The 27,250-nt window shown below is 33.9% G+C and overlaps 1 protein-coding gene across 7 annotated transcripts in view; it reads right to left on the minus strand.

Moving 5' to 3' along the window:
- The window catches only part of SCN2A (sodium voltage-gated channel alpha subunit 2), a 149,038-nt gene that overhangs the window by 28,262 nt on the left and 93,526 nt on the right, over positions 1 to 27,250 (minus strand). For all 7 annotated transcript variants that reach the window (XM_060302337.1, XM_060302334.1, XM_060302333.1 and 4 more), the window contains 5 exons: positions 26,544 to 26,782; positions 20,496 to 20,669; positions 18,228 to 18,584; positions 12,140 to 12,619; positions 2,304 to 2,424 (listed from right to left, as the gene is read on the minus strand). In XM_060302337.1, the coding sequence (XP_060158320.1) occupies positions 2,304 to 2,424; positions 12,140 to 12,619; positions 18,228 to 18,584; positions 20,496 to 20,669; positions 26,544 to 26,782 (1,371 nt within the window). The remainder of the gene's footprint in view (positions 1 to 2,303; positions 2,425 to 12,139; positions 12,620 to 18,227; positions 18,585 to 20,495; positions 20,670 to 26,543; positions 26,783 to 27,250) is intronic.

Raw genomic sequence — 27,250 nt, forward strand, 5'->3', positions numbered from 1 at the left:
TTTAACCATGACAGAGAGCTCTCCTTCAATGAATAGAAAAATGGAAACCTCATTTTGAAGGAGCTTAATATTTTAATGCATAAATATTTAACAGATGCTACTTTATAATGTCAGCCAGATCATATCCTTTGTTTCATGAAAATTTAATGAAGTCCACTTAAATGTTATTAGTTTCTCAAGAAAGAAAGAAATAGCATTGTATTTCTTGTTTCTTTGAGGCAAGATCTTTCTCACGTTTCTGACTCCCAAAGGATTAAGAAGAATTACATGCCCTGAAAATATTTGTTGTAATGAATTAAATGGAACTGGATTTAAGGGTTTTTTTTTCCCCTAAAGAGGATATGGGATGAAAAAACACTGTTTAACATAAAAAGACCAACATTAGTGGGAAGGATAAATGCCAAATTTGGGATACTGATTCACTTCTGAGAGAAAACCAAGGGAATGGGATACTGAAAGGGTACAAAAGGGGCCAAATCTGTATCTGTTTTATTCCTAAATAAAAAGTCTGAAGCAAATATTACAAAAATATTCAAATTGTTAAAGTTGGTTGGTGGGTGTCTATGTATTATTTTTGTTTTCTATAATGTTATGTTGGTGACATTTCATACTTAAATGCTTTTTTTTAACTTCACAAAAGACAAATGCTGATACTACCATAAATATTATTATGCATATATTGTGACCCTAAAAATAAGCTAATGGTCTGGGAAGGAGTAATAACTAATGCTACAGAAATTATTTTTGTGATATACCACTTAAATGTTTTGTGAAGTCATAATTTTTTCATAATCAACGTCACTGAAATGTGTGCAGAATTTTGGAGGAAATAGTGAAGAAAAGTGGCTTCCCTCATAACTTATGCTGAACAAATAGCTCTTTCTCTGAAATAATTTAAAAATTGACAATTAATATATAAATATTTGTTTTCTCCAATGCATTTAAGTCCAAAAGCAATAGGTGTATGCAACATAATCATCTGCAAAAGCCTTGAATCTATTGACCTCAATTTTGATTTCTAACTTTGTATAATCACATATTTTTAAAGTTAGCTTAAGTCTAAATTAAAACTGCTTTAACGTTCTTAAATAAAATGAAAATGAATGAAACACTTTTAGAATTAGTTGTAATTAAATAGCATTACTACAGTCATTGTTATTAAAATAAACTTTTGCTTAAGCAATTACTTTTGAATCTGGGTCTAAGACATAGTATGAATTGTTAAATAGCTGTTAACTAAAAAAATGAGTTAAGAATGAAGTGATTCCTAGGGCTTTAGAGAAAAAGTTCTGTACCTACAATAGTGATTTATATAAGAAATATAAGGAATTTCATACTCTGTAATATTGCACTAATTTTTTACGCCTCTTTGTATGTAGCGCATTCCCACATTGAATCTGGATTGGTGACTGCTTTGGTGAACAGGACAGAAGCAAACCTGATGTAAGTGGAGGATTAAGTGCTTGGCATTTAGGCTTCCTCTCCTGCTCCTTTGCTTTCGCTATGAGAACAAGCCTGGGCCAGTGTGTGGATGGAGCTGAGTCAGGCAGCAGTCTCATCTAAGAACTCAGCCGTATGACTAATCTTAACCAAGATCAGCAAAACCACCTAGCCAGCCATGGGCTTGTGAGCAAAAATATACGTTTTTTTGTTATATGATAAGAAGTTCTGGGTGGTTTGATACACAACATTATTGTTCAAGAGATAACTGATGCATACCTCAAATAACATAATTTTAGTTTTCTTCACAAAATCCTCTTAGTATTACTCCAATGGCATGGAGCCCGGTATTATATGGCTCAGTATATTTTGGCATTTCATTATCTACAATCTAGTATCATTCAGAGCTAATAAAAAATATTTGACCTTGACAGATACAGGTAATTGTTATTCATGGGCAGTTTGAAATATACATTAATCAATTCATACCCATTATGACCTGACAAAACAGTAAACAATAAATTACTTCTTTGATTTAAAATTTTTTTTTTTAAAGCTAAAGAGAGAGATGTATGATTTGGCTTTCTCTCCTATCAAAGATTCTAGAAGGCCACCAAAAAACCCAGACAGTTAACAGCATTTCTTAAAGTTGAACAGGATTCACAAAAATAGAATATCTGATTACATAAATTAAATCTTACCTTTTCAAAAATCATCTGTGTTTTGATATAGAAAAAGCAACGAACAGACAAGTAAAGGAACAGTTGCTGGATAGATATGGACGATTAGAGCGAGCCCGGGAGGGAGAGAATAGATGGCTAGATCAGAGAAGTCTAATGAGCATACACACATTGTTTCCTCACCTTCCGTAAAACAGGCTTCAGGTTCCAGAGATTCTTCAGGTTCAACCTCAGGTTGTTCTCCCTCAGCGGGAGCTCCTATGTCAACAGTGCTGCCTTCAGATGAACTAGTTGCATTTAGCTTCTGAAAATCAATTCCACAGAAAAGCTTTTAAAATATTTTCTTTAATCTACAATATAAAAATTTCAAGGGCGTGCCCTTAAGTCTTCTGTATTCATTTCCTTGATCTGTAATTTAAGAATATCTTAAACATAATGCCAGTCCGCTTTAGTAGAAGTGGGGGTCACAAGATTAGATACAGCACCACAAAATTTTTTCCTTTAAAAATATGGTGCTAACAACTTAAATAATTTTTGATTAAGCTCCTGCATAGACAGAGATTCTGAAATAAAATCATACAGAGAGCTTACGTAAGCTGCCAGAGTAGTATTGTGGTCTGTGATCTTGCTTTTGTAAATTAGTTTGCAAATGGTCTAGTTTGTTTTATTCTAAAATTGTGACCCAACCAAGAAAAGCTGTATGAGTGTATTTTCATGTCAAATGCAGAAAAGATTTGATCAGATGCACATAAACAGCAACAATCTAAATTTACCCACTTTTCATTGACATGAAAACATATATCACTTGTTGTTATTAAATATATTCTATAGTTTTCTAATTCTGAAGAGAGCAGCACATTGTTAGCTTTATAGCAAGAGCTGATATTTTGCATTCTCTTTGGCCAATGCACTCCTGTGTTTCATTGTGCATTTGGAAACTACTTGTTACTCTGGCACTCTTACCTCTCCGGTTAATAAAGGCAGAAATGAATCTTTGGTTGTTGTTTTGTTTTCCTTTAGGTTAAATCAAATACCACCAAAAGAAAAATATAATAGAAAGAAGTTGTTTTAAATCTTGAAATACAACAAACTTTAGCCAGGTCAGGTCGTTCATGGGATCAGTATAAATGAAGGGATCCAGTCTTTAACCTGGTCTTCAAATGCTGCAGGAATGACACAGGGCCAGGTATGAGTGCCACATGGAATCAGAGTAGTTTGGGCCACAGCATTCTCGGACCTGTTACAATGTTATTACCATTAGTGCATAACATTAGGAAATGGCTGAGCTGATAGGAGCTACTTTATAGAGGGGATGAGGTAAGCATATGATAAAATGCACATTGAAATATGTTGAACCCACTCTAAAATAGATGTTGTAGTCAGTACTGGAAACATTATATTTGGGCTAAGGATTCTATGGATTTCCGGAGGAAGCTGGTTCCTTTATTTCCTGAAAATAATTTTCTTTATATAAAATATTTCCTTGGCATAGTGGTGCTGATAAAGTAAAAATATTTATATAAGCTATAGGTAAGATTGAAAATGCTTTTGTGTGTGTAATTTAACAGTACCAATGATAGAAGCATAAATATATATGTATCCTCAATTAGAACTCGTTCAGGATTATTTTTAAATCTAACCAAACTACTTAAATCAAGGATTATATATTATAAGGTGCCTGAAGTTTGTTGATTTCTTTTTCTACTCACCAAGTATATCACAATACTAGACACTCAATTATAATATCTTTACTGTTAAAATTTGAATATATTTTGTTTTAAATGAAATATTATATGACTTTTTCTCATTTCCTGTCCTTGATCTTTTGATTAGACTCTTTCTTTGATAAGTGTAGCTGTGTTTATAAATATGTAATTGACTAAGAAATGGCTAAATTAACCTATCAGTCCCATCCATCTGATTCACATAAAGCTGTTACACATTAGGGACCTGAAAATACTGATCTTATCATTTACTGGATATTGAAACATGACATAGGTAATCAGAATAAGTGAAGCTTGGTCATATATAATCTAACTACAAACAGCCCACAATAACAAATGGAAAACATTCCTTTTAGGAAAAAGGATAACACTGCAATTACAGATTGGGGGATGACCTGGGGGTAAATGAGAATCCTTATTCAGGGTGCTCCACATTGGCAAATGACTGCATCAGAGCCTGCATCAGTGCTGGCTATATTACACGTCAGGTACTCAACAATTTTTAAAAAATGAATGAATGAATGAACTTCTTCATAACAGAATGAAGGCTAGTCCTTGACAGTGATTGGGAGAAGTCACCAGACAACACATTCCAGGGAATCTTGGTTCAAAAGTTTCCAGAGGATCTCTGTAACATCAACTACAATGCCTTTCATTTAGTGCAGTGCCTTAGTACTGACATAGAGTTAATAGATATCTTTTTAATTGAAGCCAAACATTTATATATTTAAAGGTCAAATCATTACTTTTTCAAACGTACAACATAAAAGTATTCTGCTTTTCTAGAAGATGTATCTCACCAGACAATCTTTCGAAGCAAAGATCATGCTTTTGCCACCTCTGCATCCCTAGCACCCATCACAATGTTTGTGTTTAATAGATGTTTATTGGGTAAATGAATGAATGACCAATGCATGCACTATTTTATTCTACCACTAACTACTTCTAACACCTCCTATCTAATACTTACTTTTACATTCAATGGAATTCATATAATATTCTCATGTAAGTACAGAGAAACACAAATCCTTCAAGATTCTAAATTGTGTAGGTAATGACCAACAACCCTTAGAATCTGAAGTGCTGTCTAAACATCAGGCTTCCAATTAACCAGACCTATGATGAAACTACGAAGTAAACTGTACTTTAACTCTGGAGTCAGGAAAACTAAAACTGACTCATTTTGACAATGTTTTTCCTGTTTCTACTCTATGTACATGGATCTACAATCCCAGCAAAGAATGAAACCTCTCTAAGGAAAGGCAATATCTCATCCTCCTCCATCTTTTCCCTGATGTGGAACAGCACAGGATCTACCTGTCACATTTATTACTTGAATAACTTTATTTGGTTTACAAATAAAAAATCTAGGGTACACATTAATCCTCAACACCAACCAATCCAGTGTCTAGTTAGAGAAGAAAATGTGGCTTTAATCATCTTGTCAAAAGTCATACCGAGTCAGTAGCTGGACTCTAGGTCTTCTGTACCCCACTTTGCTAGGATTCCCTAGAGAATTTCTTTGATGATCCACAAGTTAAGCCAATCTTTATCAATTTAAAACATTTAGTAGATGTGATATGTAATTAAACATCGTAGGTTCAAGATAGTGTTGGGATACTGTTGATTCCCATGTTTCATGACCATGAACTTAGTATTGGTTTCTTATATTCATATCTTTCTATGTATTAATGTAGAATGAAGCTAAACATATGTTGGGATATTTTATAAACAAAAGTTTACTTTAAACAATAAGCCTGAGATATAGGCAAGAAATTCTGATTTATAAAATCTTTCTTGATAACATCAATTCAATGACTTCCTTAAAATCACATAAGAGTCAAATATCATAATATCATAAAATATGTTGACGAAAACAGTTAAAATGTATAAAGAGCCAATAAAAACCAAATGAATCAAATTAAGAATATAAAACTCTTCAGCTTCAGATAAGGTCATAATTATGATTAATTTTAACTACAGTGCAAATTCACCAATTAGAATTATCAAATACACATCATTTTATGGAATTATTAGTACTCATATACTTAAAAGAAGAATTTTCAAATAAAGATTATGTGTAAATTCTCCAATCTAGGCACCATTCACTGTAAAATGCCACATGAGTAAGAGACCAATATATTAACTACTTAGAAATAGAACCAGTTTTTTATTTTCAAGTTCTATTCTTCCCTTTGGTAAAATTTAGATTTTTAGGTTCCTTTTTTATTATTTGTGCTTATTTGCTGGAAGACAAGTGGACTGAATGATGTTGTTAGAACAGCCCTTCCTTACTCAACCTTTAAGAAAATATGGATGTTCCCTCAATGTCAGGATAGTCAAGAGATCAAACAGGAATAACAAACTGTTATTTGCTATGCCTGGCATTGACAATCATTTATTTTCAGATGAAAATATTAGCTGAACTTTTTTTTTTAGTGAAAACTTCATGTTACAGGGCTCTTACTATTGAAAATCTGCTTGATTCCTCTAAGTGCTGGGGAATTATAATCATAGGAGTTAAACAGGGCAGAATCATATTTTGCTTAATGATGTAATAAATAAATTTCAAGACACACAGTATTTCACTTCACGTTTTTAAACATTATACTTCTAACTTTTACTTTCCAAACTATTGTTAAACATCTACATGCCAGACTCATAGTCCTTCTTTCAGAAAGTAAAAGTATTTTTGAAAATAATTAATCACAACAGAAAAAGGGAGGGAAAACATCACTTCTTGTTAAGTTTTTCAAAGGCACACTTTTTTTTCTCATTATGAAGTTAAGATATATTTTTGAGAAAACGTAATTAGTAAATATTGTATATATTTTGGGGAAAATGTATATTCTTAACTTAGTCAATAAAAGAAATTGGAATTTTTTTAAAAAAGAGATAATTCAAATATAGATTAAATCAAATATTCCATATCTAACTATTTTGGTCACCACAAATGGCAATCTTTTGTTCCACATGGATCCTAATCTGTACTTAAAGAACTCTAGGTCATTTTACATGAAAAATCTTAACATCGAAACAATGCAAGTGATGGTTATGCTTACTTTGGAATAGGCCTAAGGCCAAAGTGATACATTAATATTAGAAAGGAACTGCTCTTCTTAATAAGGAAGAAGGCAAAATCAAAACTACCATTATCATCATACTATATTATCAGATAATCATTTTTGTCTCTATAATAGATACATTATAAAATTCTATAATCCATAAATAGCAGGGTCTTAAATATGTCTTGGGATGGCAAAAGGAACCCTTATGTCGTGCTGACCTACCCCTCAGCATATTAACAGTGCCCCAAAGACACATGTTTGGTCAATTTTGTTCTTACATTAAGGATATTTAGAGCTTTTTTTATCCTTTAATCACTATCCCATTGGAAAACTTTCCCTTGAAGACTACACATTCTCCAGTATAAAATTATAGATGGGTTTCTATTGAAACCACTCTACCAATGCTTACCCAAACCGTCTCTACACATCCTTCTCTCCCTTCCTACCCCTTGTGTTGGAATTCAGTATACTACTCTTTTAGGGAGCAGACAATGTTTTCTGGCCAGAGACATATTCAAGGAAGTTGGAAAGTGTAATAATGTGAGGGTGAGAATAAATGAAGTCACTTGCATCAGTTCTACTTAGTTTGTGTTCCACCACACTTACTCCAGCTAAATCTCTTAAATACTGGTAGATGATATTCCTGATTGTCACTTTCCCTCATACACCTCTCTACACAGGAACTTGGAAAATGATACTCAGAGAATAAGAAAACTAACTTACCTCTTTCTAAGAAACTAGGAAAAACAAGCCATTATCCTAAGGAGTCAAATCTCACACTTTTCTGAAGAATTAACATATAATAGGAAAAAATAATTCTCTCTAGTCCCTGTGTATATGTTTTTAGTATGTATCTGTGTTTAGTTGTGAGCATTTTTTACCTTGGGTCTCACTTTATATGACCAATGATATTGGTTTCATTCCTCCAATATAAGGCATTATCTTTCATGAATGTAGAGTGCCAGTGACTGAATATTTTGTTCTAAGATATAAAAGAATGTTCCCAAAATGACATGATTATTGCTCCTTCCAAAGAGGCAAATATGCTTATGTTAGGGTTGTTTTATGATTTTAATGGTAGAAGGAGAGGAAACTGCATCTAAGTGACAAAACATTTAATTAACATTTCTTGAAAATAACTAAGTTGGGTTGAGCAATTTGGTTAACATATTTTAGCACAAAACTGTGATTTCAACATCAGGAAATGAAAGGTCCTCCAAATGGAGCCCATAGAAAGGTGTTACATTCACTGCCTTAGTTGCGTGACTAGGAGGTCCCTTCATTTAATAAACACGAAAGGAGCAAAAGCTCACACTGATTCTCTTCCTATATGAATTTGCAGTGCATGATATATTTAAATAATATTCTTCAAGAGAAAGTTTCCCAGCAGGTCTGGATGAAATAAAAGAGAGACAAAAACACCAAGTACAGAGGAGCAACACGATGAAGAAAGTGGATTCCAGATCTCTTTTCAGAATGAATATACCACCTATAACACTTATTTCCTTCCTTCCTTCCTTCCTTCCTTCCTTCCTTCCTTGCTTCCTTCCTTTCTTTTGGTGTATAAAATGTATTTCCTTTTCTTTCATTCTGAAGAGTTTTAGGGGTAAATATCAACAGATTCTCCAAGGGAATTGTATTCTAAATACAAAGAACTTTTGGTAAATTGCTAAATAGGGAGATGGCATTTTCTCTGAAATGAAGCAGATAAAAATTGTACCCATGCTGGTAGCAGCCAAAACATAACATTCCAATTCATTTACATTCTAATCACATTAAAACATCCTTTAGGAAGTTTGCACATGAATAAGGGATTGCTTTAATTTGCAGATTACCCTTCAGAAAAATTTAATATGACACTGAACAAAAAAATACCAACAAAGTACACTCATTGGGGCTTTGTTTATTTAAGGAAAGGGCAGGGGAGAGAAAGCTTTCTGCAAGAGTTTTTCAAAGAGTATCTTATATTTCTCCTTTTAGACCCTTAGCACGTTCAAAACTCTGTAATGTTAAATGGTAACTAAATAATTCATAAAGGCATGCACTTTTACTTTTCACTGAATGTAATTTCTATAAAAATCTATGTAAGAAAATTAGCAGCTAACTCATTTTTTAAAAAAAGTTAGGGTTGCCAGACTTGCCTGACCATGCTTTATGACTCAGCATAAGAGCAGCTGTGCATGTTTTTATTTTACTGCCAATGGATGGGCAAGGAATGTAGCTGAGTAACATGCAGGCCAGTCAAAATTCATTTAGAAACTAATTATATTTATATATGTACAACTTGCTTAGGTAACCTGGATAAAAGTGGTGGCACGAGCCTCTGGCTGGTTAAAAAACACCAGAGCTGCATTCTTGATGGCTCCAGCTTGATTTTACCCCTGTGAGAAGTAAGAACGGTAAGCAGTGAAGGTCACCATATTGCACTAGTAAATTTCACTTTGAAAAATAATCATTGCGGCTTCAACATTATTAAAACTCTATAAGAAAAATCAATCATTCAAAATCACAAAGTATGAAAGGAATTACATTATATATAGTCAAAATAACATGAGTTAAAACATATAATTAAGATATGAATTTAAAATAATATACTCTAGAGAATCTACAGAAAGCTGTCAAAGAATCACACAAATTTGGCAAAGATAAAATAGAAGAGGATTTAGTTCAAACACCTAAACAACCTCTGGGTCCACTTGGTTAGTCTGCCCTATAAAAAGGAATTCATTAGGCATTCCAAAAATTAAAAGGTGCTCCGTTTTTTTCCTTTAATTTTTCAAATCATTCAGAAAAGAATGTCAATTAGCCTTATTCCATTTATTACTACTCCACATGTGATATTTAACAGCACAATCCAAACCTACCAGTTAAGAAAATGACCAGACAAAACTAACTTGAAGGCAGAACACTAAAAAGATATCTGAGGTGGGAATATTTTCAATTCTTGAATAATTATGTCAGTTCTCTTTTGTTTTCTAGTATAGAGTTACAAGGTAAAATACCAAAAAATTAAAACATGCACATAGTCCCTTCCTAGACTATTGCTCTAATCCTTTATTTGTCAGTGAGCTTATATTTAGGAAGTCTGATATAAAGCCATAATTAAAAATTTCACCAAATAATAAATTTTAGCACACAAGTAACAATCACTATGATGGGAAAGTATTGAAAGGACTCTACAGCTAAAGCAATAAAATAATTCTGTCTACTTTCAACTGGCAGATCAGTTCTCTGCCTCCAATTCCAAAGTACTGACTTCACATATATTACTTTGGAGTACCTAACTCAAACAGAAAACAGATGAAAAAGCTCAATGGTAACAAGAGAAACTGGGAAGAGTTTGGATTTTTCCTTCTATAAGTCCCACCTTAACTAGATAATTCTCTAATGTCAAACACAATGGTTTGAGATGAGGCAAAATACATGCTCCTTTGGAGAAGTCTGAGGCTTTAAAATTTCTGAAAATTAGGAAGACTGGATGATGAGTTAACCATACCTCAAAAGATCCTCAGCCGGAAGTTTAAATTGACTGATGGCTTCAACATTTGATTCTCCATAATTCATTCTTAGTTAATATATTTTTTACTAGCTAAAAATAAAAATTGACTTCTGTACTGTAAGGGAGATATTTGCTATTAGGTATAATGTCAAAATAATGAGAGGGGAATATATATTAAAATTTAATGACCAAATTCTATCTTCCAAATGCTGACTTTAGTTTCTAGTAATATACAATGCCAGAAGTTAGTCCCCACCCTTTCAGCATAGCCCAATCAAATATGCTTATTATCCAACATTTTATTAACTAGATCTTAAGATATTAGTCAGTTTTAAAATAATGATCTTATTAGTGAACAACTGAGTTCAACTAATTATAGCAATTATTTGTCCAAGGCTATAAGGTTTTAAAATTTTCCCCTTTAATCTCATCTGTTATTTTGTGAAACTAGTAGCTATGGCCTTGTTACCTATATGCTAATTTTAGTACCTATATTTAAACTTTCTCTGAATTTCACATTTAACATCTACTTCTATGTAATCACTGAATTAGCAATACTACCTATCTTACAAACAAGAACAAATGGAAATAGCGTCTTCTTCAGTAATCTTATAGAATAAATATAGTAATACTGATTGAAATATCTAAGGTTCCTTTCTCAGAAATATATTTTTGCTCATAATTTTATTAACTGATCCCTAATTTTTGTGACTTTGTTGCACTACTTAAACTGTACCCTTCAGCATCTCAAACTCCCCCAAATCATCTTTCTTAGGATGAGAATAATAATAGAGGTATTTTTGTTCCCTGCCAATCACTTCAAATGACAAAAAAAGAATGAATCTTTTTGTTTTTCATTGTTATTTTTATTTGTTTATGCAAGCTTTAATTGTTGGGAATTCTGTCTTCATTTTTGTGTAGTTAAACATCAAGGTTTTAATTCCTTCTCTTTATTCCCAACTCTGTGCTTATTAACCTATAAACAAACCAGGAACATATCCTGGTATTTACACTCTTCTAGTAAATCAAAGAATTCTTTAAACTACCAAGACTCTTAACTGTAGTTGGTAAATTTAGAATTTTACATTCTATAATGTATCAAGGCTTTTTGTTTGTTTAGAGAGCATGTACCGGGTTCAGTAGGGTTAAAAACATTTTCAACCTGATTCTTCATCACTACCTTCACTTCCTTTAAAAAATTATTTACTTCAGGAAACATGAAACTATATGTAAATATCAAGTCAATATCCCAATCATACTTCCATTAATAAATATGCCTGTGAAAACTAAATAAGATCACAGTTTATAAATTATTCCATAAGAGCCAAGAACGTAGCAAAATGAGAATTGGAACTGCCCTCTCACCAAGTATTGTTCTAGTACATACAAAAAAACCACCATTGTGAGAGAATTATAAGGAAGAAAGTGTATAAACTGAGGCACTGTTCACAAATCAAAAATTATTTAAAATCTGCAAAAATTCATATTAATCTGAATATTCATATTATCAATAATTCAAAATGGTGAATATTTGAAAAAATGAGTCAACATATCATTTGTCTAGTTATATATTAAGGTACTGTTAATTTATCTATCGCCAATTTTGCCATAGAAATTGTGTCAATAGATATTTCCTATTTTCTTACAGAAAGAAAATATAATTTTTAAAAGTCTGATAGTTTAAAGCATACATAACACCAAAATATCTTCTGACGTAGAAATTCCTACCTCTTTGCTTTCCTCCATATCTGACTCGCTGCTGAATTCTTCAGTATTTAAATTTTCAAAGTCAGATTCTCCGACAGCAATTGGTACAGTCACAGTGAGGCTGGGGTTGTTTATAAAGGACATGTAATCACTTTCATCCACAACATATTTTTCTACACTGCTGCCTATGCCACTGGTCGTTCCATTTCCATCTTTGAGATAATTGAGGTCTTTGCCTATTTCTATGGTGGTATGGTTGGAAATACAGCTGTCTTTTTTGTTATTTAGATCTTCAAGAGGTTTAATTTCATCTAAAGCTTTCTGCTTTCGAACAAAGGCTTTCTGAATAAATTCACGTATTTTTCTTTTAACATAATCAATTCCTTTCTGCATCCTTCCCACAGCAATCTGGAGATTATTCATTTCATTATCATCATCAGTGGCGGCAAGATTGTCAGAACTGAACGAACTCAAGAGTAAGGCCAGGAAGAGGTTCAGAACCTAAAACACAATAGGAAAATTGGTGATCAAAACATTCTGTTGTTTCTATTCCTCCGAACTACAAATTTTCCAAAACTGTTCTTACACCTCACTTTTTGCTGATAGGTATTCTTTCTAGTTTATGGTAAACTATCCTGGAAAAAAAAAAAAGGTGAATGAAATAAACACCTGGCCAATATAAAACAATACTATTAACACTAATTCCTTTTTAGTCATTGCAAAATTACTGAAACCACTGTTGCGTAAAACTTCTATATTAAGTTCAATTCCAAATTTAAAATTTTAGCTATCTAGATATCTATATAGTGAAAAAGAAAAAAACCTTTTATTGGGATGTTAAGAATTTTCCCCATGTAACTTGGGTTTTCCAGGACACTGATAATTTTTTATAGTTTTATTCCTGAAGCCAAAGATGATTCCAATATATTTAAATATGATTTTATTTTTATGTGTTTGTACTAATTTTTGCACTTTGGATAACTTGTCTATTTAAAAAATATATATACTACTGCTAGATCAAAGTTCCCAGTTTTTGGTTCAGAAAATAATGGCCACTAGATTTATACAGTGGTTGGAAATACTATAAAGAAATGGTTAGAGACCACTAATTAGTCTATAACTTGGGTCTCCAAAAATAGGACCCACTGATATGAGTGAGTGAAAAGATTAGTGACCATAAACCCACTGTGTACACTCAAAAAGAGGTAATTTACTAAGGAACAGAGTACTCCCATAGGCACAAGACCAAGTAATATAATTTTTTTCAGAATTTGGTTGATAATGTTCACGAGTCCCTGACTATTCAAGCATACAGAACAAAAAAGAAGGATATGGCCCTGAAGGGATCCAAAGACAAAAAGTAAATACAGAAGAGGAATCCTAGAAAAAATTTTAAGTAAAACTCCAGTGAAAAGGATGCTGCATTCTTGCTATATTCCTATCTTTCCAATAAGCTAATGAGGCTCAGAGTTCCTTTGTCTAACCAGTATGAGTTAGTCTAACCAATTGTGGTAAGAAAGGTGAAAACCTATAAGACCCAACAAGGACTGCACATAATTCTGTGAGTCTATATTGACATCTTTCAATTGCTATACCACGTCTGCTAGTATTCATACTAAGACCTGCTCCTTCACATCAGAAATTTACCAATAAAGTTATATTTTATTGTGATTTGCCTTGAATTTACTTTTTGGATGAAAAAACAGATGCAAGAGAAAAAAATTAAATGCTACATTTGGGTTTTATCCATTATAAAACAATTTTGGTACCATAATTTTTTTCTAGATTTGATTTCCTAAGGTTTATTAATGAACTTTTCTATTAGGAACTTTTTCTTGACAAATATCAATCAACCTTCCCAGAGTGAGATCCAACTTATAGTTCCTCTTCAAAGCATTGGAACAGGTATCTACTTGTGTCATTTACTGTTATATCTATATGGCCTGCTCCCCTTTCTCATTAGAATTATAATGTTGGGTAAGAATCCAGTTTCTGTCAATTTTCCCAGTGCTAAGCTTACAAGACTGTTGTAAGGATTCAATTAGAAAATCCATGTGGCTCTCACAAAGCTATTGGCACATGGTAAACCCTTGAGAAAGTTTAGCTGTTATTATCACTGTTATTAATACTATGATACAACCTACCCTCTGTTATACTATCTTTCAATTTATCTTTTTTCTTGGAAATGTTTGTGTGAGCAAACATTTCTAGGGCTCCTTTGTTACCACAGGGGATTGATCTGCATAACAACTGGCCAAGGTGTTGGTTGTGATCAAAGGCAATTTAAGAGAATACAGTTCAACTAGCTTACTCAGGGACTGAAACCTGGAAACCTGTCTCACACGTGGTTATGGGCAGACCTGATAGCTCATTGAGTGAAAATGATTCACACGTCCCCCAGTCTCTTGGAATAATAATTTCCATTTGGGGTTCAGGATTGAAATATATTGCACGTATCAATACTGTCTCCATCATGATTCTATTTTTCTTTTTTTTTGGCCGCACCACAGGCACGCAGGATCTTAGTTCCCAACCAGGGATCGTGCCCCCTGCAGTGGAAATGTGGAGTCCTAACTACTGGACCGCCAGGGAAGTCCCTCCATCCTGATTCCTAATTGGTGAGAAGAACCCAAAACTTTCACATCCCTCCTGTGTGCTAATGCTCCACCTTCTCTTAGACACAGACGAGACTGCGGTGGCTACTTCTAGAAGTGGTAATCTTCAAAAAATCGTATTTTCCTTCTGCAGCACTTACCTTGAACCTATAAAAGGATTTCTGGCCATAGTGTTAGCAAACCAAGAATAATAGCCTGGGGAAAAGCAGTCTGTGGCCAAACCTCCGTCTTGTCTGTGGACTAGGCCGTGGTTACTCACACTTCTCGTGGTGGAGCACCATACAGAAGTTTACATGTGTTAACAGGAAGTTATGTCAGCTTGTCTTTGGGGGACATTATCCTTTCTGGTGAGGATGAGAAGGAAGGATTGTAGGAGGCACTGCATCAGTTTCAGTCAGTCTTATTTAAGCAAATGTGATATGAACACATTTCCTTCATAGTGGTAAACATGACAGATACTATTATTACCTAGTTACTCCAGAAAAAATATCCAAGATATCACAAAAGGAGGACTATTTTTTAACTTATAGTAAAAAAAAAAAAGGGAGGTTCTTTAATTTTTAAAAAAATGTACAGAACTTAGGGCTTCCCTGGTGGCACAGTGGTTGAGAATCCACCTGCCAATGCAGGGAACATGGGTTTGAGCCCTGGTCTGGGAAGATCCCACATGCCGTGGAGCAACTAAGCCCATGCGCCACAACTACTAAGCCTGCGCTCTAGAGATTGCAAGCCACAACTACTGAGCCCACGTGCCACAATTACTGAAGCCCGTGTGCCTAGAGCCCGTGCTCTGCAACAAGAGAAGCCATCACAATGAGAAGCCCGTGCACCGCAACAAAGAGTAGCCCCGGCTCGCCGCAACCAGAGAAAGTCCGCGCACAGCAACAAAGACCCAATGCACCCAAAAATAAAAAAAAATTTTTTTTAAATGTACAGAATTTAAATTTATGCCAATAGATGGAAATTATTCTTTTATAGGCTATATCTTTTTATGCATATCCAGCCATCCAAATTAATATTAAATGTCATCCATAGGTATGGATACTTCCTGAAATTCTCTTTCAACTTGAATCTTCCATACAGTTAGAGACATGTGTCTTATTTCAGTAAAGTAATAGATGACATGTGATATGTTGAGTTTCCTTCTCTTTAAGTTCACTCTGTGTTTTCTGGCTACATGAATTCTACCAAAATCCCACTTGCTCTTTGTCACTTTCCTGATAAAAAGCCATCTGTAGCTCTGAATTGCCTACAGAAAAACTCCAATTTTGTTATGCAAAGTCAGCCTTTTCATAAATTAAACTCTACACAGTTTGGCCCCAAATTTACTTTCTACTACTCCCACTATGAATTCCCTGTTGCTTGTGTCTGATCTGCTCATTCATTGTTGTCATAAAGGGTTCTGTTCTCTGCCTTTTATTCTTTTCTTCCAATGTATGCCAAATATATAAATGAAATCAAATCAAATCTAAATTCAAACCTATGACCTTTTCTTTGTTTCTTTTCTATTAACCCTATGACCATTTCTTTCTGTTCTATGCAATATTGCACTTTTCTGAAAGCAAGCAAGTTGTATTCGGAATTGTGGTGGCTTTAAAGTAAATCTACAGGGGAATTCCCTGGCAGTCCAGTGGTTAGGACTCCACACTTCCATTGCAGGGGGCACGGGTTTGATCCCTGGTTGGGGAACTAAAATCCTGCATGCCACGCAGCATGGTCAAACCCAATATATATATATATATATATATATATATATATATATATATATATATATATATATTTATGTATATAAATTATTCGATACTCTTCTCTTCAAAAGTGAAAGCCTAATCCCTTTTTCTTAAGTGTGAGTTCTTTTTAGTGACTAGCTTCTAATGAATACAATATGGCAGAAGTGACAGTACGTGACTTCAAGATTAGAACATAAAGAGGGCTTTCTCCTTGCCCTTTGTTTTGTGTCACCTGCTCTGGGAGAAGCCAGTTGCCATGTCATGAAATAATCAACAACCCTATGGTGAGATACATGTGGAGAAAAACTGAAGCCTTCTACCAACAGCCAACAAAGAGGAATTGGGACCTCCTGCCAATAGCCATGAGAGTGAGCCTTCTTAGAAGCTGATCCTCCTGTCTTAGTCAAGATAACTGAGTTCCCTGCCAACATCTTGACAGCAACCTTATGACAGACGCAAAGCCAGAAGCACCCAGATAAGGTGCCCCCAAATTTCAGACCCACAGAAACTATGAAACAATTAATAAATGTTTATTGTTTTAGGCCACTGTTCATATTTCTGGATTGTACACTGTTCATGTTTGTTGTTATTTTAAGAAGAGGTCAGAATTATCTAAGCTAATACTGAGAAGGTTGAAATCTTGGGATAAATAGAAATAAATGATAATCTTTTGCTTTTTTCCCCCCCTCCCTTTTCTTTTCCTCTGGGGAATTGGAAGTTGCTTTGATGTGAAAGGAAATTAAGTCTATAAATTGTATACTTTAAAATATTGGTTATGATTATTCCACTGGACTGGGGCCTAATCAAGCACCTTAGTATAATAACTTTATATTTAAAGTATAAGAGCCTGATCCCTCTTAGAGAATCTACTGTCCTTTCTTCCCCAACCACTGGGTCCACTGTTCCCTGGCTTGGGACAGTCTACCTTTCTTCTTACCGAGCTAAATCTTACATCTCAGTAAAGATATTTCAGGTCTGAACTCCTTGACAAAGCCTTGCCTGATCATCCTTGCCACTGTAAAGCAAAGTTTCCATCTTGTGAACTTGACATATAACACTTCACTTTCACATTTTTTCACTTACTAGTTCCTATTTTTACTCCTGTTTAGGTAAATGTCATATCACAATGCTATATATATCTTCCTATCATCTTTCCCATGCCTCCAGGACTCAGCAGAGATGTGTTGGACATGGTTCATTTTACACAGAAATGATAAACAAGTGATTCTTGAGTCAGTGTTACTTGTTCATACTGTAGTTTCTAGGCAACAATTACCTTATGTGCTTTTAATGGACTGAGATTATCACTATTTTTTTTAAACTCCAACTTGTAGAGAACCCAAATTTGAAACATTTTCAAGTGATACTATTATTAGTACTTATAAATAAAATGAATGACTGCTCTTCATGGTACTTCCATGCTTTAGTACAAGAACTGAAATATAAAAGCCAAAACTGGCCCTCTCCATGATCAATAAGAGGTACAGAGATGAAGAACAGCTTTGGTTCAAAAGACATTTTAAGAGTTTACGTTGCATATCAATTATAGCTCAATAAAACTGGAAAAAATAAAAATAATGAATAAGGAAATATTTAAAAAGAGTTCATGTGGATTTCAATAGTCTGAGCTATACCTGACTCCTGCTATCATGAAAATTGAGAATTGATTTAAAAAAAAGCATTCAAAACATTCCTCAGTTGAACATACTTTTTCATGGTTACATTGTCTTTTACTGAAAATGAGAAAAATGTTTTACCACATACCACCAGGTTTCCAATGACCATGACCATCATGAAGACAGTAAGGCACATGGTTTGACCGGCGACCTCCATGCAGTCCCACATGGTCTCTATCCACTCTCCACACAGCACTCGGAACACAATCAGGAAGGAGTGGAAGAAGTCATGCATGTGCCAGCGCGGGAGTTCACAATCATTGGAAATCTTGCAGACACATTCTTTGTAGCTCTTACCAAAGAGCTGCATGCCGACCACGGCAAAAATGAAGACGATGATGGCCAACACCAAGGTGAGGTTACCCAGAGCCCCCACTGAATTGCCAATGATCTTTATCAGCATGTTCAGAGTCGGCCAAGATTTTGCCAATTTGAAAACTCTGAGCTGGAAACAAAAGCAAGAAGGCCATTACTGCTCTGCATTCTGAAGAATCTGCATATTTGTTTGTAGGAAAAGTCTACAGTGTCTCAGTTTTAGGTGATGGATTATTCATGTGCCAAACTATTATCTGGCAAATGTATTAGTTTGTTACCATGGGATATTTTTCATTTTGAAATAGTTTATATTGTAAATAAAATAATTATACAGTTTTTCATCAGCATTCAAAGAATAAGATTCACCAAATATTCCTGAATCTTACATAAGCATTTATACTATTCTTTTTGTTTTTCTGTAAGGAACTGAGATATCTAACATTAGTGGTGATTAATTAGAAAAGGCTCTTTCAGAAAAGTAGAGGCTCTCATTATTTAAAAGCCCAAAGTGGATATATTTTTCAGTGTACTTGAAATATAATGCTGAAATGCACAAGTGCAAACAACACTTATATAAGGTACAAGAGAAAAACCAACTAATTTCTTTAAATCTCTGGACTGCTATATCTGTAGCTTGCTGTAATATTAGGCTGTATTTTAAAGGAGATTTATTATATTCAAGGAAGAAATACTTGGACTTGAGTAAAAAGCTGTATTTTGTCAACCTTTATGTCTTCAGTGATTTAATTAATCAACTCATTATAGTGTGGAATGGCTCTCCACTACTGTGCCTGACACATTGGTTGTATTAGAAGCCTCTAGAGTACCATTTACCATTAAATAGCAGCAGCATTTTATTTCCGATGCTTCAGTAAATGTCAGGTCAAGAGTAGTGCATTATTTAACGGCAACTAAGTGACCCAAAGGAGCAGATATAAGAACCAAAAATTTTAATTTATTCCCAGAGAATAATTAATGCAAAAGGGCCTGATATACTAAGCAAGACACTGATGATATTATGCCTTCTATCTCCCCAAACTGCATCACATTATCACAAAGATTTACTAAGCTTCTTAAAAGTAGTTGCCCATATTTACTTGTTATATTATCGTTGCTAATTTTTGTTTTGTTTTGTTTTTTTTGCATCCTTCTAGCTTCAAATTAAGATCTACAGCTATCCATGAAGACTAGGAAAGGAAATCACAGCTCTAAGGATCTTAACACAAATTTGAAAGTGGTAAGGGAGTTTCTAAACAGACTTCACAACAAAGTCTTGAAACTAATCACTGTTAAGATAAGTTGCCTATAAGAATCTGTCTTTACTAACTATATACAATCTCTGTTGTTTCAAAATAAATCACAAAAAGTTAGAGCCAACTCAAATAAACAGCACAATAAAACATACCAAACTTCAAATGGCAATGTGTCAAGTGATATTTTGTCTCATCTGTAAAAGATCCGTAAACTTTGAAATATAAAGATCAAATGAAAGACCCTTTCTTTAAAATTAAAGTATAACACAGGCAACTCTTCTCAGAGAGTGTATTTGGTGACTTCCTGACCTGGCTGAAGGAACAGATGTATAGGAGCTCTGTCTTCTTTCCCTGTACACTCTACCCAGTCCTGGGTCTTGGCTTCTACGGGGCCAAAGTGGGCAACTCCATGATCCTTTAGCCTCTGGTAGAAAGATGAGCCCACCCAAAGCCCCAACCAAGCCTTATCATGGGTAAGCAAACCCTATATAGCTGAGAGGTACATATTGTGTTGTTTAATTTGATATGCGTTTATCTATGACCTCCATTTTCTCTCTCCCCATTAGCCTTGCCATTCAATTACTAAGGACAGAACTATTGCCTGTTCATTTGAATAAACTTAATCTATGCATTAAAACTATGAGGAAGAAGAAATTACCACCTGCTTTGTTAGAAGTATATTCAAATAATATTAAAGCTATGGGAAATCTTGTAATTTTTTTCTAGAAAGGAGTGACTATTAATTAAATTATTTATAAAAACATTATGTTTACTCTCAGTTAATTTACCAGTCGAAATGATCGGAGAACTGACAATCCTTCCACGTTTGCCAAACCAAGTTCCATTAAACTAAGGCTCACAATTAAACCATCAAAAATATTCCAGCCTTCTTGAAAGTAATAATATGGATCCATGGCAATTATCTTTAGAAACATTTCTGCTGTGAAGATCCCAGTGAAGACCTAAGGGAGAAATGTTTATTACACAAGTGAAGACTCTTGAAAACATAAATAACTATTGAGCAATTTAATTTAGTCCCAACAAATCACAATTCAATTCTGAGTTTTAAAAATTGGTTTGGGGGCTTCCCTAGTGGCACAGTGGTTGAGAGTCCGCCTGCCGATGCACGGGACACGGGATCGTGCCCCGGTCCGGGAAGATCCCACGTGCCGCGGAGTGGCTGGGCCCGTGAGCCATGGCCGCTGAGCCTTCGCGTCCGGAGCCTGTGCTCCGCAACGGGAGAGGCCACAACAGTGAGAGGCCCACGTACCATACACACACAAAAAAAAATTGGTTTGGGTCCAGGAAATTAGTATCCTCAAATGGTTTGTATTCAAATCAATATTTAATTGTTTACTATATTTAAGGTTTATCAAGTGATAAAGAATTAAGACAATAAAATTAATATTCTTCTCCCTAGCCCTCCAAAAACTCACCAAATAATTACCTAATAGTTTGGTTCCCTCCCTTGGCCCTGCAGGCAAGGCTGGTGCTAAAAAGGCTTTATATTGGCTGTAATAAACAAGGTCACCACTAGCCCTATAGATGTTAAGGATGCTTTTAAAAAAAAAATTATTTTCCTGGCCAAAGAGAAGCAGCATTCTCTATTCTCCATTTTCTTCCTCTACAACTATTTTAAATTTTCCACGTGTCTTCAACCATTTTTCTTTATTCTCCACTCTCAGTACTTCTGCATCTCAGAGGTAATGGAAGTCAGTCAACCTGAACTTACTCAGTTTCCTTGTATCTACCAAACTACTTACATCCACATCATACTTTGCTTTTTCTTTTCCTGTTAAAAATTAAAGACATGTCACTGCTTTGCTCTAATTTCTGCAGCTGCAATTATGTATCTTCTTTGGACTTCTTGAAGAATTCACTTTCTCAATTAACCTGTAGTTTCAACCTCTTCCTGCTACTGACTGCTTCATTTTGGGATTTTACAAGTATCAACAGATACTCAGTCCCTCTCCACCTTAAAACTACCACCAGCATCATAAAAGAAACTCTCTTTGCATTTTACTTCCCCCATTAGCTACCACCATCTGTCTTCTCTTCATAGCCCAACTTCGTTAAGAGTTTGTGTACTTGTCTGTACTCACTAGTTCCATTTCTTTAACTTACCCCCTGACCTGCCAGCAGCACAAACTGCTTTAACAAATTTCACCAACATAACCGAAACTGCCATTGATAAATTCAATTGAACTTTTAATAGTTATCTTGCTTGCCTCTTTAGGAGTTTTTCACAACGTTGTCTGTTCCTTGTTCCTTAAAATAGTTTCTGTCCTGGCTTCAGTGATCCACATCTCCCTGGATACTTCTCAGTTGCTTTTCCTCCTCCAACAAATCATTCAACACTGGATTTTTTCAGAGGTCTTTCTGTCCTCAACCTTCTTAATCTAATTTTCTTTTTACAATAACTTTACATTTTGAGATCTATTTTCCCATTCAAGCATATCCCCTGAATTCCAGAACTACATCCTTATTTCCTTATTCAACATCTCCACTGGATAACTGTCTCACAGGTACCTCAAATTCAACAGGTCCAAAATTCATTTCATCACTTTCTCTGCACAGCCTTGCTTCTCTTCTGATATTTGTTAACTCAGTAAATGGAATGGCTCTCTACCTCGGTGGCCAGCTCAGAAACATGGGAGTCTTGCTAACTTTTCCAAATATCTCTTGAATACTTAAAGTTGACATTCACCCATGCATGTATTACCAGTTTTTCCTCCTTTTATTGTTGAGTAGAATTCTATTGTTTGAATATTCTATAAATATTTAAATAATGTATAGCACTTTTTGTCTATTTTCCAAGAAATCTTGGCCACCCCAATCACATGTGCTAATATTTTCATATATTTTATACTTACATATGCTATAAATGCTTGCTTTAAATAATCAGTTGTCTTTTCAAGAAATTAAGATAAGGGAAAAAAAACAGTATTTTCTATTCACCCACATTTATTCATTTCTAGTGACCATCATTCTCAAATTTCCATCTAATACGTTCTTCCCGTTCAGCCTGAAGAACTTCCTTTAGCATTTCTTGCAGCATAATTCAGGTGTAACAACTTTTTTAAGGTTTTGTTTATATTAAAATTCTTTATTTCACACTAGTTTTTGATAGATAGTTTCACCGTAGAATAATGTTTTAACTTCTTTTTTTCATCAGGCCACTTTCTTATGGCCTGAACTGTTTCTGACGAGATGTTAATCCCTTGTATATAATATATATTTTTCTTCTGGCTGCTTCTAAAAGTTTCTTTTGCTTTCACAGCTTGGCTAAGATGTGCCCAATGTAGTTAATTTTATATTTATCCTTGTTGATGTTCACTGAAATTTTACAATTTAATATTAAGGTGTCTAAGTTAATATCTTTCATCAAATTTGAGAACATTTTGGCCATTATTTCTCCAAATATTTGTTTTGTTCCATTCTCTCTTTTGTCCTTCTGAGTCTCCCTTATGTAAATATTAGACCACTTGATGTTATTCTGCAGATTAGTGTGACTTAGTTCATTTTTCCTGTAAGTTTTTCTCTGCTGTTCAAATTGGATAATTTCTACTGGTTTGCTTCAAGTTTGACACTTTCTTCTGACATCTGCAATTTTCTTTTAAACTCATCCAGTGAATTTTTCATTTTAGAATTTGTACTTTTCAGTTCTAAAATGTCTAGATAATTCTTTTATATAGTTTCCATTTTTTCTGCTCATATTCTCCATCTGTTTATTCTTGATGACCATTTTTTTCCTTCAATTTGTTAAATGTATTTATAATAGGTCCTCTAAAGTCCTTTAATGCTAATTTTAGTAATTCAGCCATCTCTGGATCTATTTCTATTGAGTATTTTTTTCTCTCAAGTTACATTTTCCTATTTCTTCATATATCATGTAATTTTTTATGTGATGTGAATAATGTATTGTAGAGAGTTTTGATTCAATTATTTTCCTCTAAAAAGTACTGATTTTTGTCCTAGCAGGAAGTTAAATTATAGGTTGGCCACTTTGAACTTATGGTAGTTAGGTTTAATACTTAAGTAGGGCACAGCTATTTTGGTTTGCTCTTTGTCCTAGTTGAATCTTCTGGTTCTCTGACATAGCCTTCACTCCTTAAGTGTAACCCCTTTGGGGTTTTAAAGGAAAGCCCAAAGTCTTTGTTCAATTTCTCCATCTTGGTCAGCTTTAAATTCCAAACTCTTGGGAAGTATTTCCTTCTACTCTTTTTTTTTTTTTTTTGGAGCAATTTGTGAAGGATTGGTGTTAATTCTTTAAATATTTGGTAGGATTCACCAAAGAAATCATCTGGGCCTAGGCTTTCCTTTGTGGGAACATTTTTTGATTACTAATTCAATTTTTACTTGTTATAAGTTTTTTCGTATTTTCTATTTCTTCTTGAGTCAGTTTCAATGGTTTGTTACTTTCTAGGAATTTTTCCATTTCCTCTAGGTTATCTAATTTGTTGGTACAATTATTTATAGTACTCTGTATACTCCTTTCTATTTCTGTAAGATCAATAGTGATGTCCCCTCTTCATTCCTGCTTTTAGTAATTTGAATTTTCTCTCTTTTTCTTGGTAAGTATAGCTCAAGATTTGTAATTTCTATTGCTCTTTTCAAAAAATCAACTTTTGGGTTTGTTGATTTTTTTCTGATGTTTTCCTATTCACTATTTCATTCATTTCCACTCTATTCTTTATTATTTCCTTTCTTATGCTAGTTTAAGATTTAGTTTGCTCTTCTTTTTTCTAGTTTCCTAAGATGAAAATATAGATTATGGATTTGAAGTATTATTTTTTTACTATAGGCATTTACAGCATAAATTTCCCTCTAGGCACTATTTCAGTTTGGTGTGTTTTCATTTTCATTCATCTCAAAGTATTTTCTGATTTTTCTTGTGATTTCTTTTTTAACCTATCGGTTATTTACAAGTCTGCTTTTAATTTCCATATATTTATAAATTTTCCAAATTCCTGTTTATTGATTTCTAATTTCATTCTATTTTTGTGAGAAAAAATACTTTGATTTCAATCTTTTTAAGTTTAATGAGGCTTGTTGTATGACCTACCTATCGCTTATGCTGGGGAATATTCCATATGTACTTGAGAAGAATGTGAATCCTGTCTATATATTTTCTACTATTTCATTATCTTCCTTAACACATAAGACAAGTCCTATTTTGAACTGTCCATTTGTTGTTTACGTCTTTCCAGCATCCACTCTCTCTTCTTCTGATAATGGTAGACCTAATTTTCTTCTTCATAATTGTATTCATTTACTCTGTTTCCAGTGATAAGACATGGTTCTGGTTTGGCCAAATAGGGCATTCTAACCCTAGAATCAGATTAACTGACTGACTTAGAAATGGTCATGTAACTCCAACCAGGTCAATGATATTCAATTCTTGGGCTTTTGTTGGAACCACTAGTTAGGAGGCACAATCCTTCTGCTTAAAGAGCTGTGTCAGGATAAAACTTGGTAGACTGTTGCCATCAATAGAATACCCAGCCAGAGATGAAAAAACATACTGGGAAAAAGTTGGCAAGAAGCTAACTCCCAATGACATTGACTGAGAACCTGAATCTAGCCAGATTAAAATGTGGATCTATGCCTAAATGGACTTTAGTTACTTGAAGTAATGAATTATCTTTATTTTTGCTTAAGCCCATTTGAGTTGTTTCCTAATATCCACCTCCATAACGCTTCTTTGATCTCTTGCTCACTTTTTATAGATAATGTTGAAGTGATTCCTATATATGTGAAAAAATTTGGACTAGGTAATGTTATTGTTCTTTCCTAAAGTTTTGTGATTTTGGGCCAGAGCTTAAAATAGTCTCCGAAATATCTTTTAGAGTCTCTGATACAGTATTCAGAGCTTCCATTGTTCTGTGAATTTCTCATGGGTATAGTTTCTCCCACTGTAAAATGCAGACATTCATAGTATCTACCTGAGGACTGACTTTGTGGGAACCTAGAGAGAGGGATTTTACATAAACCATTTAATACAATGCCTGGTACAAAATAAGTGGTCAGCATATATATGTTAACTTTATCAGTTAAGAGCTATCTGGATTATAATAAAAAAATAGTGGTTACTTCAGAGCCTAAAAATATTGTGTATTATACTTCAGAATATATCATTTACTATCTATATAGAACCTGTTTATATGTTCATTTATCAAGTTGGGAGGTTCATGAGAACTTAATAAGCCTCATATTGATATTAATATACTTTTGTTGCCTGAATTTATTCATTTTGTTTCTCTGTAAAAGACCACTTTACTTTCATTTCTATTATTCTACCATGTATCCATGAATGTTAATACAAAATTTTAAGTAAAAATGTATGCAAAAATTAATCATTTATAAATTCTTAAATTTATAGGACAAATTCAAACAGAAATAATAACCTCTATGATGTTTCCTCTCTTAAAAATCCATCTTCAGTTATGAACAGATGATATTTCAAAATTATCTGACTTGGCATATTTTATAATTTGTTTGGCAAATGTAGACATGTCTGAAGGAATCTATTCTAAATACCTGAGAAACACATCAGGATTTTATCATAAATCAATATCCTCCATAATTCATAATAATCTTTATAATGAATGGGCAATTTATATTTAATTCTAAATCAAACTATACATAAAATCTTTGAATCTCTTCCACTGCTAAAGTGTAGCAGTATATTTTTGTTATAAAAAAGTGATGCTGAACTTTTGCTGTCCAGGTATATACGACAATTAATTCATATTTAATTTGAGACTGATATGTGAAATTCATTAAGGCAATCATGAACTCTTTCAATGGGTAGAGTAACCCTCAGTGAGCCTTACCAGGTTCCCGACTGACAGCACACTGCTAAACTGCTCCGTCATGGGATAGTGCTCCATGGCCATGAAGAGGGTATTTAAGACAATGCAGATGGTGATGGCCAGGTCAACAAAAGGGTCCATCACAACCAAGTTGACGAGATGTTTCACCTTTAACCATGGCTTACAGCAGTCCCAAATCAAGCACATGTTAGCAAATTTATACCAGCAGGGTGGGCATTTCTGTCTGGATTCTTCAAGTTCTGGAAGAAAAAGGTTAGAATACTTATGAAAACTGCTTCCTTCCTATTAAGCAGCCTTTGGTTTAAACTGAAAGTGATTTTTAAAAAATCTAAAGTTGTTAAAAGGCATTATGGGTTAATCTGATGGTTGAGCAGGAAAGCACTTACAATGGATTAGCTGTCATAAAAAGTGTGGGCACAGAAAGGCTAGTAAACTTTCCAAATTTATCTTGATTAAACATGGTTTCCAAGATTCTATCTACAATATTAAATTAAATATTAGTCTGCTATTATCTTTAAGGCTATCAGAAATTAATGGGTAGAACTTGTGTTAAGTATACTTAAAGCTCATCTATGTTCCAGATAGAGCAAGACATATATTATCAAAGAACACCTCTCAGGAGATGTCTTTAAAACCTTTATCAGTCATGCTGAATCTCAGTTTCTTGGATTAGATATGTTCTTTGTGTATTTTAATGAGATAGTTTT

Source organism: Globicephala melas, chromosome 7 (assembly GCF_963455315.2).
Source record: "Globicephala melas chromosome 7, mGloMel1.2, whole genome shotgun sequence".
Taxonomy (NCBI): Eukaryota; Metazoa; Chordata; class Mammalia; order Artiodactyla; family Delphinidae; genus Globicephala; species Globicephala melas.